Raw genomic sequence first — 15,289 nt, forward strand, 5'->3', positions numbered from 1 at the left:
ACAGATGTGGAGAGGCATTGACAGTCCTTCACATATTAATCCAGTGCAAACACTTAGAAACTCTTAGAAAACGACATTTTCCATTACCCTACCGACAGCATATACCTTTACACCCTGCAATGTTCGTCGGTAGGGAACCGCTTTTTAGTCATAAATCATTGTTAGCGTTTTTAAAAGAAATTAATAATTTTCATATCATTCACCCAGGCATTCCGTAGCACGACCTCTCTAGAGAGGTTTTTGCTGCGGCGGTTACACAAGAAAGCACTTGCCTCACGGCCCTTGGACGCAAGGGTATGAACGAGTGAGGCACTTGTGCTAATGCCATTCATATCCACCATCGTTTTTTATAATCACCAACTCTTGTCAACTATCCTCACCACACACACCTTTCACGGCATGGTCATGATTTTATTACTTGTATGTTTTTACCCGCCTTACCGCGAGGAATTTTATGGCCTTTATACAGCCGCTTATCACAATCATTGTCCATATTCTTAGTAACATGAGCTGGCGCTCTTTGGCCGTGAAACGGCCCTTGCGCCACAAAACTTCAAACATCATCATCATGGAACTGTGGACTTTTGTGTTAACAATTATGTGACTGTTCAACTGTACACGCTGTGAGTTCTCTTCCTGTTGTTATCACCGTATAGGCACGTAAATGCAATTGTTGAATAAGTTGTTTCGAAATCTCATATTTTATATCTGTTATGTTAAATTATATATTGTATTGCTGTGGACTTTCTACGCTTGGAGAGTTGCATGTTACGTGAACTTTGCTATTAAACGCTTTTAAGGGATGAGGAGTAACCGGTGCCCCATCAGTGCGCCACCATCTCCTTGCATCACATCAATAATAATAATAATAAAAAAACACGCACATCGTGAAACATGATCACTCTCTTATGTGGGATCTTGAAGCCAAATATTGTGAAAGCTACGTAACTTTGACGCTATCTAGAACATAGTAATCGCAATGCCGCTGAAACACGATAAAACCAGCAGTGTTTAAATGTAGTGCTAATGTGGCTTCACAAGTCTGTTTTCTGACGCCCACTCTGTGTCTAGAACTCTCGACAAGAGTTGTGGGTAATTCATCCGCTAAAGAATAAATATTCTCGAAGCTATTCACAATCGAGTAACCCCTAACTTCACATGACGCGAATATATACGTCTAGAGAATAAATGAAACCGTGACCAGAAATTGTCTAAACGTTGAGAACAACGAAATACAAAGGCGGTTCCCACAATTTTTTCACAATTTATTCATGTCTTTGAGAACGTCCCAGTGAAAACAAGAAATCGATTTGATATATTTAATTCTGTATTTACAGTATTAGCATGTCGGTATAAGCTGCTTGGAATGCCGTGCACGAAAACTTTGAGCGAAGAATGGTCGATAAATACATGGTGCCGCTTGAAAACAACGTAGACGAAGTCTATTTCACGATCTTATAGGGGAAGCCGTTCACTGTTGTCAAGTGGTTATTTTTCAGCTCGGCTGTGATCTGCACAAATTCCCCTTCTACAGGTCTGGAAAGACACGCGCGGATATTATTTTGGGTTATGAAGTATACAGGGAACAAAAGCGATGATGAGCTGCAGTCCCCTCACACTTAAGTCAAAGATGAGACAAATAAATTATTGCGCATTGCACAGCATATGTAAGTGTGACGGCGCATCTTTAACACTGTTTAAAAGAAAAACTGGCATTATCATCGTCTATGTACACGAAAATATTGAGATAAAAAGAAACGCTATTTTTCATAGCATAAAAAGCGGATAATCTGAATGGAACAGATCATAAAAGGAACAAGGCTAGTAAAGGCGGAACCTTGCTGCTCATTAGACCACGTTTATCAGATGTGTAGGAATAGACAAATATGATGATGAAATGAACGTTTATATTCTAGGTCTTCGAATCACAATTATTTACCGGGAAATAGATGCGGTGGTCGTGCATCGTATTCTTATATAATGCGTCATCAGAATTGACATCATCATGAGATGAATGTATCCTCCTGATTACCGAACAGATGCTTATAAAGACAGCTTTTTTCCTCACTGTTGACATGTGGAATGCATTGCCCAGCCGAGTAAGAAAGAGAAAATACTTTATTCCACACCGGTAGGCAAGGAAACAAGAAAATACAGTGTAAAATCTTTTTCAAGCGATAAGTCGAGAGCGTAGTCTTCTTTTGGTAATTATGCTGCTACAATAGATTGTTTGCACCCAGGGAAGCAGCGTGAAGTGTCTTCGGGTGGGTTGATCCGGCCCCACTTTATGTATGTTTGTGTAAGTGTTTCTATGTGCGCACGTTGATAATTGGGGTATCTTTATTTATTTATTTATTTATTTATAGAATACTGCAGACAAAAAGTCCAAGCTGGGTGAGCATACATGAAACACACTAAATAACAGAATGAAACAAGGTTGCAAAGCGTTTTTTACACAATTTCTTTGCTATAAGACAGAGGGGTTATGGCTTTAAAAAAAAGTAACAGTTGAACAACAAGGTGATAATACCATTCAAGGAAGTCATGGAAGAAGAGTATTTACACAAATGGTCAAGGGCGTTGAGGAAATGCTTCGGTTAGTTTATTCCAATCATCTATTGTTTGTGGGAAGAAGGAGTACCGAAAAGTATCAGTCCTTGAGAAGATTGGCGTTAGGGAATGAGGATAGTGGTGTCGAGTGGGTCTGCTTAACAAGGGGGATACGTATACTGCGGTGTCTAAGGGTAGCCTGTGGTTCACTATGTCTGAAAGAAACTGTAGCCGACTTTTTGTTCTTCGAATTTGTAATAGTTCTATACCATTTGCTGTTAGTAATGCAGTGGGGGAGTCGGTTGACATAAATTTACTATATATGAATCGTACTGCTTTTCTTTGAATTCTTTCTAGGTTTTGGACGTTAATTTTTGTGTGGGGATCCCAAACTATGGAGGCGTACTCAAGTTTAGGCCTAATTAAGGAAAAGTAGGAGAGGAGTTTAACACTAGGCGGAGCAGTCTTGAGCTTGTGGCGGAGAAGGCATAATTTACGGAAAGTGGCAGAGCAGATGTTATTTATGTGCAAATTCCAGGATAAGGTACTTGTTAACCTTAAGCTTAAGTATTTATAGGAGGCTACTTTAAGTAAAGGTGCTTCAGCTAAATTGTATGTGTAGTTTAATGCGACTTTTTTGCGCGTTATGGGGAGATACACACATTTGTTTGCATTAAGAAGCATTCCCCATTGTTCACACCATTTTGATACATTGCCTAAGTTTGTATTAAGATCACATTGGTCACTAATGCAGGTTACATCTCTAAACAAAACACAATCGTCAGCAAATAAACGAATTTGTACCGGGGTGCTAATTACATTGACAATGTCATTAATGTTGACCAAAAACAGAAGGGGGCCTAGTACGCTCCCCTGTGGAACGCCAGAAGTCACAGGAAGGCAGCCCGATTGTTTTTCTCCTATCTGAACATATTGGTTGCGATTGAGTAGATAAGCTGAGATCCAGGAGATAAATAATTCTGGTATACCAACTAACCGAAGCTTTATAATTAGTTTATCGTGTGGAACTGTGTCGAATGCTTTACTGTAGTCTAAGAATATTACATCGATTTGGCCGTTAGCATCAAGAAAAGCTGGAAAGGTATGAACGATAGTAACCAATTGTGTTGTAGTAGAAAATCCTTTTCGAAACCCATGTTGATGATTTGTTAAAACTGAGCGTTCTTCTAAGAATTCATTTAACTTATGAGCTATTATGTGTTCGATAAGCTTACAGCATGATGATGTTAAGGAGATCGGTCAATAATTTTGTAGTACTAGGTGGTCACCTTTCTTGAATATAGGAACTATTCGCGCCGACTTCCAGTCATTTGGCAATTCCGCTGACAACAGAGAGACTCGAAAAATGACGAGTAAGTATTTTGCAACAGACTGCAAAGCGACGCAGAAATATGTTGAGGATATTGTCGGCACCGCAAGAAGTCTTAGTCTTTAGGTTCAACAACATAGCAACGACACCAGAAAAAGAAATAAAGTTTACATTCGCAGCATTGTCCGCATTTATGACAGATGGGGAAGCACTAGGACTGGAAAATACGCTATGAAAATACTCATTGAGGTGTTGAGCAATGGCAGCTTGATCAGATACCATTGAACCATTGACAAAAACCTGTGATATGGGTTTCTTTTTTCGCTAATATAGTTCCAGAACTTCTTTCGGTCATTCTTTATGAAGTTTGCGAGTGACGTAGTGAAGTAGTATTCCTTCGAGGTGTGTACGGCATGTGCAAGCTTATCTAGAGCGTCAGCTACAATTTTGGGGTCAGCATGCTTTTTCTTTAATCTTTTAACTTTACGCTTGAGATGAATGATGCTTCTCGTCATCCAGGGCGTATGTTTATGCACCCTTTTACGTTTAGACGGTATAAATTTTTCGATACAGTAGAAGCATATGCGTTTAAATTGGTCCCACAATCTACAAACATCGGTAGCTACAAAATCTATCAGACAGGTTTCTAGGTGCTCGATAATGCAAGCATCATTGGCATGTGTATAGTCTTTCACACAATGAAAGGACAAGTTGGCAGTTGCCGAAAACGGTTCAAGAGGAATAGAAACTGACACAAGGTAGTGATCAGACAGCCCTTGCTCAATTACTGCGGTATGTGTACTTAAGTCACGGGGAATAAATACCAGATCTAAGGTAGACCTAGCAGTACCCTGATAATTGATTGATATGTGGGGTTTAACGTCCCAAAACCACTATATGATTATGAGAGACGCCGTAGTGGAGGGCTCCGGAAATTTAGACCACCTGGGGTTCTTTAACGTGCACCCAAATCTGAGCACACGGGCCTACAACATTTCCGCCTAGCAGTACCCTGATAATGCGTTGGTTCATGAAGCAGTTGTACCAAATTATGTGCGAGCATGATGTCACACACTGCATTTGCATTGCTGATATTGGCTGTAAAGGTTTCAAAACGCTCCCAATCTACTCCGGGGAGATTGAAATCGCCAATCAAAAGAACTTTGTTGCCATGGTATTTAGACATGTGTTCCTTTAGTTTTAATAGGTATTCAAAAGTTGAGTCCGGCGGTCTATATAATGCACATACGATGAATGAGTGGCCCCACAAAGTTACTTTAATACAGATACATTCAAGCTCCAGTACATCATCCAACAAGACAGCATCAAATTTTTGTTGGATCAGGACGGCCACACCACCTCCCCTTGCTTGCCTGTCCTTACGAAAAGCCGTATAGGAAGGTGGAAAAATGTCGCCATCATTCACCTGTTCATGTAACCACGTCTCAGTTATAACAGTAATGTGAGGATCGTACTGCAGTAATAGGATTTCGAGGGGTTCGGTTTTATTCATAACACTGCGGGCATTCAAATTAAGTAGACGAAGTTGCTTGTGCGCATGCACATTACGTCATGTTTTAGACTGTTGGGGTGCGGTGTTCTTGTAGCCGGTCATTTTTACTCGCTTATTTTGCACCTCATCGAAAAAATACATATCTTTATCGATCTTTAGTTTATCGTGAATCAGGTTGATTCTTTTCCCTTGTTATATCTCGGCCTTTGCGCTGTGCCAGAGCAGACTGCGTTTTTTTAGCGTTGATTTTGAGTAATCATTCTTAACAAAGATATCTGAGCCCTTCAGTTTGATTGCATTTTTTATTATCTCTTTCTTTTCTGTAAAGTCTTGCAGATACACTATTACAGGCCGCTTTCCTACGTGCTTACCCAGTCAATGAATACGCCCTACAGATTCAGATCTAACCTGAAGTTTTTCTTGAAAGAGAACCTTCACGACCTTGTTCGTTAGTTCCTCTTCTGATTCTGCTGAGGTCTCAGGTATTCCATGAATAATTAAATTTGAACGCCTGCTGTGGTCTTCAAGGTCTGTTAGCTTTTTAGTTTGAAAAGACATTGCGTGTTAAAATGATTTCAATGTGACATGCAATTGATGGGTGTTTTCATGCTGTGCTGAGCGCTCAGTCGCTATATTTTTGACAGTACGCCTAAAGTCAAGCATCTGTTCTTTCAGATCAGATAATAATAGTGTTTTAATTTCAAGTAGTTCCTTTCGCATTTCTGTCTGACCGTCAAGGAGTTGCTCGTACAGTTCCTTCTGGGTGGGCCCAGGGTTTTCCTCGACATCACCGCAAATTAGTAGTTTGCAAACGACAAAACAGTCATACGCAATTACAAAACAACGCCGTGGGCACGGCAGAACCACTAAGCTTCGACAATCACTGCGTATTGAACAAGAACGGGGACTAACCTGCACCAAGCAGAGAAGCGTTCCGTTTAGCGACATGGCAGCTTTGGGTCCACCGTGCCCACAGAAGACGAAATTGTGCCGGTGCTCTTTTATAGCGGCGCCAAATGATGACGTCACGCTGTGATGCTTGAAAGGAAAGGCCAGTAGAACTGCGTCGTCGGGTGACGACAGCGTTGAAAACTGGGGGCCTTTGCTGATGAGCTGGCTCGTGTCGTCGCAAGACTCATAAAGTGGCTGCGCATTCAAAAGCACCGAAGCCAAGAAAAACCTGCACCAAGCAGAGAAGCATTCCGTTTAGCGACATGGCAGCTTTGGGTCCACTTTGCCCACAGAAGATGAAATCGTGCCGGTGCTTTTTTATAGCGGCGCCAAATGATGACGTCACGCTGTGATGCTTGAAAGAAAAGGCCAGTAGAACTGCGTCGTCGGGTGACGACAGCGTTGAAAACTGGGGGCCTTTGCTGATGAGCTGGCTCGTGTCGTCGCAAGACTCATAAAGTGGCTGCGCATTCAAAAGCACCGAAGCCAAGAAAAACCTGCACCAAGCAGAGAAGCGTTCCGTTTAGCGACATGGCAGCTTTGGGTCTACCGTGCCCATCTTCCAGGTCATAACTCCAGTCTTACCTTAAAAAATATCGACAGATCCCAGCTACCTTGAGAATTTACGTTATGCAAAGCATCCGGAGGAAAGGTGACCATGTTGTAGTTTTTTATTGATCGACACGTTACGAAATGACGCTAAATATAAAGCAACACGCACAGGCATAACATTAAGGAGTTGCAGATGTTTGCATAACCAGTTCTTTGCACTTGCACAAAGAGGCCAACAAAACCATAAGTATTAGCAACACCAGAAGCGAAAAGGTGGTACAAAGCACTTGTGCTCGCGAGGATGGTAGCCCTGGACATTGCTACAGACATCAACTTCAGCGCCTGACACTTACCTACAATTGACGTTAACCCGACATGACGGCTGTATCATAGGAGTAAATATGTAATGCTTATAAAAATAGAAAGCCAGCACTGCAACCACAATTTACGATTCATGAATCATGAACATTAGGGTCTATATAAAAAGTAGTTCCGAGACCTGGCCTGGTGATTTGGTAGAAGGCTTGATTGCCACGAGGTAGGCTTGGGTTCGATTCCTGCTAGGACTGTGACACTTATTGTTTGCACTGGCTGGGCCAACGCTGCCAATGTCATGTTTTTTATAATGCGCACGCGCTAAAATTGGTCATGTGTGTTCTATAGTCGTTCCTTGATAGAAACAAAATGTCAATCACGTGTGGCAAATACGCGCATACTAGTGGCACATACCGGCCCACGCGTATGTGCCACTGTTCGACTCCAGAAGTGCTTATATAAATAGACACCAAAAGTTCTTGGAGTACGCAAAAAGAAAATGCTTAGCATTGAATAAAACGCATTCCTCACCAAAAGCCACCGCTACTTACGTTTTCATCTGTGCATTTCATGCCATCCAAAGTATCGGTTACCTGGCACCATGTGTCAGTGCCGTTTTTGTAGCAGCACTTCATCTTACACTCCGAGGCGAGATCCCGGGGCTGAAAGCAGAAAGAAGAAAAACTGACAAAAATCGTGTATACGTCGTTTTCTAATATACGGTTTCAGTGCGAACGCATAACAGTGCATGCATTGACGTAGCTTGCGCGTATTCAGTGATAGACACCCATAATTGGCCGTAAGGAGTAGTAGTTCTGTGCGGGAAAACGTTTATTCAGGGATATTCACCACAAGTTCTTGAACATCATGAACTGCTCAGTGACACAACATTACCAGTTAAAAAAAATCGTTGCCGCCTCATGTAATATACGCATGCAGGATAAAATAACCAAAAAAATGTAAAGCACTGCTGTTGTACACTTCCTTTTTTTAATTTGTGTCCATGTAGAGAGTTTATCGATGCTGCAAGATTCATTTCCAATAAGTCACACTCCTTTAGCACTGCATCTACACTACTTTCCCAACTTTTATATGCGACATTTCTTGAATAAACGTTTGTGAGGCGTGCCTAAGAAGGGATACTAGAATGTTACCACATCCCGCCCAATATACTCAGCCGTGCACTTAAGGCATCTGTGTTTCGATTTAGTGACAAGTCATTGTAGCGACACGTGGTTCCATTGATCACTGATTACACGTAAAAAGACCACGTACCATTCGCGAGAATGCAACACCATTGATCTTCTTGGCCTTTAAATATTTCCGCATTTTGAGTTCGCAAAATTTATCTGCAGTTACTTTTTTCCCTGGAAGGGTACCATTATTCTTTGTGGAGAAAGTTATGGTTGCCGTTTCCTGGATGCAACTGACCTCGAGGGACCTGCGAGAAATTCAGAACAACCTTTTAACATGTACATAACAAGCAGTGAAGAGGAGGACTACTATGAAGGCTTAACGCAACCTAAAAGAACCGTTGTTTTGGAAAATGTAAAGACGAGCTACAATCTTCTGTTACTTTTCTTGTGCCACCGCATGTCTGTTGTGTAATTTGTGCGATCTTACGTTTCAATAACACGTCCTTCGAAAGTGGCTTGGCGTTGTTTGATGTAAAAATACTCAACAATCGTTAAAAATACGCGTGAGTGATTACGCAGTGTGAGTTTAGTGAGCGTCGCTGTGTTTATTTTTCATAAAACGTGGAATAGGGTCAGTAGCTTGTCTCAAACATTTTCACGTGTCTGAAATGTTTGAGAGATGAAAAGACCACCGCACCAACACGCCGCATGAATGGTTGACCAGTGAAAGATGAAACGTGCGCCCCGGTATTTAGCAGTGGGCTCAACCCGACGCTGCACTGAAGACTATCACCACCATTTATTTATTTATCTATTTTGTTTGAAATACCTTACATGACCACATAGGCATTGAGTAAGAAGGGGGGGGGGGGGCTTTACAAAAACTTTTTATATACCAAAGGTATAAACCCAAATTCACACGAAGAAGCAAAATAGGATATGCAAGAACAGAACAGTGTGAAACAAATACGATCAAAATTCTACAAAGGGTAAATGGTACAAGAACGTACCAGCAAAAAAGGTAACAATAAAAAGTGAAATAGAAGTTGTGTTGTATTTGGTATTGGAAGTTGTGTTGTTGTTGGCTTGGGTTTACCACGGTGTTCATTTCACAAGCTGCACATTGTGTCTCGCATGATCACGGTCAGGAAGGAATGGGATAAGCGGGTCAAATGCGTTTCACAATGCTTTGATGATAGTAGCTGTTCTCGAACCACAGACGGTCACAGACGTCGCAGCCGAAGCTCAAGTGCCGCCGGAGAAACTCCCGCTGAAAGCGAGCGTTTGCACGGCGAATGCGCTTCTACGATCATCAAGTTGACGCTGTTCTGGGCCACTCTTTCAGTGCGATGTTGTTGGAAGCGTTTGGGATCGCGAGCTAACTCGGCAGCGGGGTTCCCAAGATCCACCCGCCACGGGCGCTTGCATTCCCGTTCGCAATTTAGTGCGGCTTGGAAGGCTCCCGGATAATCGGTACGCAGTTCCTGCTGGGCGCTCGGCCAACCGGGCCTGTTTTTGTACCAATCTCTTTTAGATTTCCACTCTTGGTGCTCTTCTAAAGTTGTCCGTGGCTTACCCATGTGGAAGTTCTCAGTAGAAATGGTCGTGCTTGGCGCCATGGCTCCGACGGGTTTGCCCGACTAATATTAATAAAACGATTTCATAAACTACGTGAATGCAATTCCACATGAAAGACTGCCTAAAGAACATGAACAAATTTTGACAACTTCAAGAGTACCATTCATTAATGTCCTATCATATATGTCCTGAGATACAATACGGACCATGTACTCTTACAAGCTTCAAGTCGGCATTTTGGGCACAGTTTTTTTTTGTTTACAAGATACTGCATGCACAAGTTGTGGCATAGCATGATGAAAAAAAAAAACACCCAAGAAGGTAGGACACGTTCTCGCACACCACATTGAAGTAAGAACGACAAAAGAATAATGCCTTATTCTTTGTCAATAAAAAGGAAGCCGTATAATAGAGAAATATAATAACAAAATTACGAAAGAAAATACAGAAGCGAATAAACAAAACTAGACAACAATACCTAACATAAATCCTCAAGTTTACCGCTACACGCGTAATTACACGTAATCTGACCACTCACTTGAAAACTTTTCGTATCTCATCTTGACTGCAATCAGAAAGTCTGTACTTGTTGGCCCCTTTGTCCTCATAACTCATCAAAAACCCCTGTGACCACGAGCAGTTACTGCTGTCCTTGGGGTCGTGTGTGGCTCCCAACCTGCATGACGGAGGTAGTGGAGTAAGTTCGTCGTGTTCAATTACAAAATGGTTCCTAATCATTTGATGGGCACGTACGTGTGTGCGAGCTCATGCGCCATTGTGTGAACGCCGGCATATGACCTTGCAACATCTTCACCCTCGGCGACTGCGTGTATGGTGCATACTTGGCCCACGTACGCAAGTCCTAGAATAAAAAAGAAAAGCATCATATGCGTTTTTATGGGTCGTAATACGTTATTCTGAGCACGCTGATTGTTAAAATACTATTGAGAACGATGCGGACAGCGTTTCCTGTATATCTATGAAACGCTACGTTACGTTATGCAGCTGTTTTTCGCACGCAGTCTATCGTCTTTTGGCGAGGCTATGCGGTTGCTCTGAAAATATTTTAATAATATTGAAGTAAAATAATGCGTTCAGAACCATCACCGACAGTCAAGGGTGTGCGTATGTTTTACATTTTGTAATAGTTAGACATAATTATCTTTAACATAGTTACTTCTAATATTTACAAATTGTTCGTACCTGCGCTATGGTACCTTACGTGTGCGACGAAAACCATGTTCTTTGCTCCATCCTACACAGTGTCGTTGCCCATTAAGGGATGCAAATGACGTTTCACAAAGTTTGTTATTGTTCACACGTTTGCGTAAACTAGGAAGTATGGAATTACAGCAGAGCTGATTATTAGCTATAATGGTCAAAAGCATGTGGCCCGGCACAAATTTGAATACATGCGCTTGCGTTTTTTAGAGGTGTGCGGTTGCGTTAAGAATGTTTCCATGCTACAGAAGCTAAGCGTCTCACAGAAGAACTTGCTTTTGGGCGAATCGGTGCCTTATCTGGTACCTCATGTTGGTACACCATGTTCCTAGTATAGCGCCAGTTACGAAATGTTCAGCAGACTCAGGCGTCTCACGTGTGATCGGTAACACGAAATCAATAATTACGCAATCAATAACCATAACAAATGTTAGAACACCAGATATGTCAGACCATTCATTATATTTTCGAACTGAGAAGCCAAGCTCGTTATTTCGATTATATGCAGGCGATATATATGCAGGCATGGTGGTTTAGTGGCCGTAGCATTGCAAATATTCAAGTAGATCCTCCGTGAGCGGTCACAACGTGGTTTATTTCGACGTTTTGGCCTAGAGTCTGGCCTTCATCAGGATCTTGGGGATATATATATATATAGGATCTTAATGATATATATATATATATATATATATATATATATATATATATATATATATATATATATATATATATATATATATATATATATATATATATATATATGTGGGTGTGTGTGTGTGTGTGTGTGCGTGTGTGTGTGTGTGTGTGCGTGTGTGTGTGTGTGTGTGTGTGAAGGCTCACGAGAGCCCTCCACGTTCCTATGTATTCCACGAAAAAGGTATGCAAGATCTAAGTTTTATATACATGAACCAAGAATAAGTTTAATAATTCCTTTTCAAGTTCGTTTTTCTTACCTGCTACATTCTTGTCAACGTAGCCATTGCTCCGAATACTGGCCAAGTCTCTACTGCAAAGAATAGCATAAAGTAAAAAAAGTGCATTTTTTTAAACACGTCGAAGAGGAAATAGCGCAGAAAGTTAAATTGATTCGAATAATGGCGAGCCTCACATACCTTAGTCTACTGCAGACTGAGTAGAACTGGCTGTAGGACTGCCCTAGTGAAAGCTCGTTCACCATCTAACACTATAATCGACCATTGCGACGGATTTGTTTTTATTCTAACAGTAAATGCTATAGGGGACGAGGTGGACATAAGGTCGGCGTTGTTGCAGGTGCTTCTGAGTGCATAGTGCATTTTACTTCTGCAAAGTACCTAACCCTTTTCAGCAAATAGTAAACTTAAATGCAAGAGTGTGGTTCACTACCCTGAATGGGTAACGAAAGAGAGCAGCAATTCACAGCAACAGCTGCACATTGCTAGCGTCTTCTCTAGACCGAAGGAGTAGACGCTATTGTGCGTCCTTCAATGTGATTAACTGCTCTTTTTGAGTTTGAGGTGGTCGAATGGCTACAAAGGCAAAGGTATCTCACTTGGTTAGAGGGGCATATAACGTGATGATCACCACCATGATCACAGCTGTATTCACTGTTATGTGAGGAAACATTCCACCCTCAGGATGTATTATGGTAACGGACGACGAAAAGCTTTTCAATACAGTATTTGACACGTCGTTATAGTGGTCATTTACAGCAAGCTCGCATATAATCAACCACACAAACTCCACAGATGTTCAATACTCCCCTCCACGAACAGTGCTGTCGGCTCCGCTATTGACTGTTCACTAGAGGAGAAGGATGGGCGAAAGACACCGCATCCTTGTTCACGAGGGTGCTAACATACCGGAAGACTCTGAGAAGTGGCTACGAAAGGGACCCAAGTATGCAGGCGAGCCAAATGTTGCATCGAGTTGGCGGGCACATGAGTAGCAAGCGATTCAGCGCATGCGTCGACTTAAAGTCCATTTCATCATGGATACCTTGCCCTATTGTTAACGCGCTCTTGCAAGTGGAGCGCACCACGCGTTCACTGTATTTTCCGTTGCTGTAACTCATGGCTACGCCAAGCGGGAGCACGTGAGTTCGTCGCGCGTATGCAGACTCTCGTTCCCCGAAGCCGTCACGTGATTGCCGAGAGAGTGTAAAGCGAAGAAGCCAGAGCCTCTTACACAGCCTCTTATACAAGTCAGAACGTGCTAGCGCATGCCAGCGCGTTCTGACAGTGCTTGGGCCATCTGTCGTGCATGGGCAGTAAGGGTGGTCGCACCGCACGCCATCGGATATAACTCTGCCATAAACTGCTTCGCATCTAAAGAAGCAGGTCCTTGTCTTCAAACATTGACCAGGAGATTTAAAGACGTGTGTCAGATGACACTGGCTGTGTACCTAAGTTTACAGGCTAATTACTGGGCGGAAAACGATCACTGTATGGGGTAGTTCACATATTCTTATATGAATCTGGGCATGGCTGTAGGACTGCTCATTCATTAGCGCCTAATTACTCGCCTTGACTACTTCGGCAAGCGACCCGAAAGGGCTTTCATCATGCAAGCCTGAGGTCATCGCTGTTGTGTGCACACCATAAAGATGCTGGGATATTTACCCGCTCATGAGGTACAGTGCATCAAAACTCCCGTAAACATGACCATGTTTGATGTATTGCACGAGTCCCTCTAGAGTTCGCCATGTGTCAAGGACACCAACAAGTAATGTTGCAAATGTATCATCCTGAAAAAAAAAACCCTAATGTTTAATCAGGAGGGTTCACAAAAAAAAAAAACACGCATGTACACACAGAATATATAACCGGTTCATTATTTCCATGGTATTAGAAAAAAAACTGTTATGAGCATGTGTGAAAAATACTCATTTCACTGGTTATTATAGAAGGGGAGCATGATATCATACTGGAAAGCTTAGTAAATATTTGAATAAATATCGGGACCCGCCACGGTGGTCTAGCGATTGTTGCACTCGACAGCTGACTCGAAGGTTGCAGAAACATCAGCAGTGCTCTGGGGCCTCGTTTCAATGGAGGCAAAATGTTATTGACCTTTGTATTTGAATCAATGGGCACGTTAAAAAAGCCAGATGGTCAGAATTTTCGGAGCCCTCCAATGCGGCATACTTCATAATTATGTGGTAGTTTTGGGACCTAAAAGCACAGCAAATATTGTCATAACTACAAAACTGCGTGAAAAAGCCACAAGAAACAGAAGGCATACATACAAGCGCAGACTAGCAAATGAATTTTTATTGAAGAAAACACATATATAAATAGCAAAAAATGATACGTAAAGGATAAGAGGTTGGCAGTTAGATTATCTACCTCTAGTTGGTGCAATCTAACCGAAGGCCTCGCGACACGCGTGTCGCCATACTTGACGATATGAAAAAGCCCCAGGAACTTCTCGCTGTCCTATCTCAGTGCCGGGGCAACACCTTTATTTCGCGAAGTAATGGGCGACACTTGCAATCCCTGCAATGTAGGCGCAGATTCGACGGAGGCACAGGTTCGACCAAATCGCCCAGCGGTACGTCTTCTCAACCATTATCACTGAATAAATATCTGGTCCTTACTAATCAACTTTATTGCGAATGGACGCTCTCGGCGAATTTTCATGCAGGCGTCGACAATGTCGTGTGGTTCCGTTTAGGGGGCGCTCCAAGAAATGTGTCCACCATTGTTGAAATGTTACAGACTGGAGGTATCTGTGTGCTACCTGTGGTGTTCCCTTTACAGCTGCAGAAGGCATCTTCAGATGCGTACAAACATTCATTACAGCAGTAATTATAGAAATCAGCACAATTGACGTTCTAAACGGTGGAAATTAGGGTCGTATAGAAAGAGGGCGATAACATCGACCCGCGCATCGTATGTTGTGGGTGCGGCTGAAAGCCGCGGGGGCAGCCGATGAGAGCTGCTCAAGCGGAGATGAAATGCGCCAGCCATGTTCGTTATGCGAAAGGTGCACGGCATGGGCTCGGAGAAGATGGAGTGCGAATGATTTAACAAAACAGAAACAATGCGAAGTTGACGAGGACAAAGAGAAAGGACGCATGGCCCCGGCGCTGTGCCAGGTCCCTTCTGTCCGCCCTCGTTAAGTGTGTGCTGTATTTGCTTAGTTCTGATCAAACAATCGGAT

At 42.4% G+C, this 15,289-nt stretch overlaps 1 protein-coding gene across 2 annotated transcripts in view; it reads right to left on the reverse strand.

The window, feature by feature from the left end:
• Positions 1-1,305: 1,305 nt before the first annotated feature.
• The window catches only part of LOC119164078 (venom metalloproteinase BumaMPs1-like), a 29,047-nt gene continuing 15,063 nt past the window's right edge, over positions 1,306-15,289 (reverse strand). For both annotated transcript variants that reach the window (XM_075870944.1, XM_075870943.1), the window contains exons 8-14: positions 13,747-13,871; positions 12,100-12,152; positions 10,679-10,787; positions 10,464-10,601; positions 8,487-8,652; positions 7,763-7,873; positions 1,306-1,536 (exon numbers count right to left, since the gene is read on the reverse strand). In XM_075870944.1, coding sequence (XP_075727059.1) covers positions 1,489-1,536; positions 7,763-7,873; positions 8,487-8,652; positions 10,464-10,601; positions 10,679-10,787; positions 12,100-12,152; positions 13,747-13,871 — 750 coding nt within the window. In that variant the 3' untranslated portion in view covers positions 1,306-1,488. The remainder of the gene's footprint in view (positions 1,537-7,762; positions 7,874-8,486; positions 8,653-10,463; positions 10,602-10,678; positions 10,788-12,099; positions 12,153-13,746; positions 13,872-15,289) is intronic.

This window comes from Rhipicephalus microplus, chromosome 8, assembly GCF_043290135.1.
Source record: "Rhipicephalus microplus isolate Deutch F79 chromosome 8, USDA_Rmic, whole genome shotgun sequence".
In the NCBI taxonomy this organism is placed as follows: domain Eukaryota; kingdom Metazoa; phylum Arthropoda; class Arachnida; order Ixodida; family Ixodidae; genus Rhipicephalus; species Rhipicephalus microplus.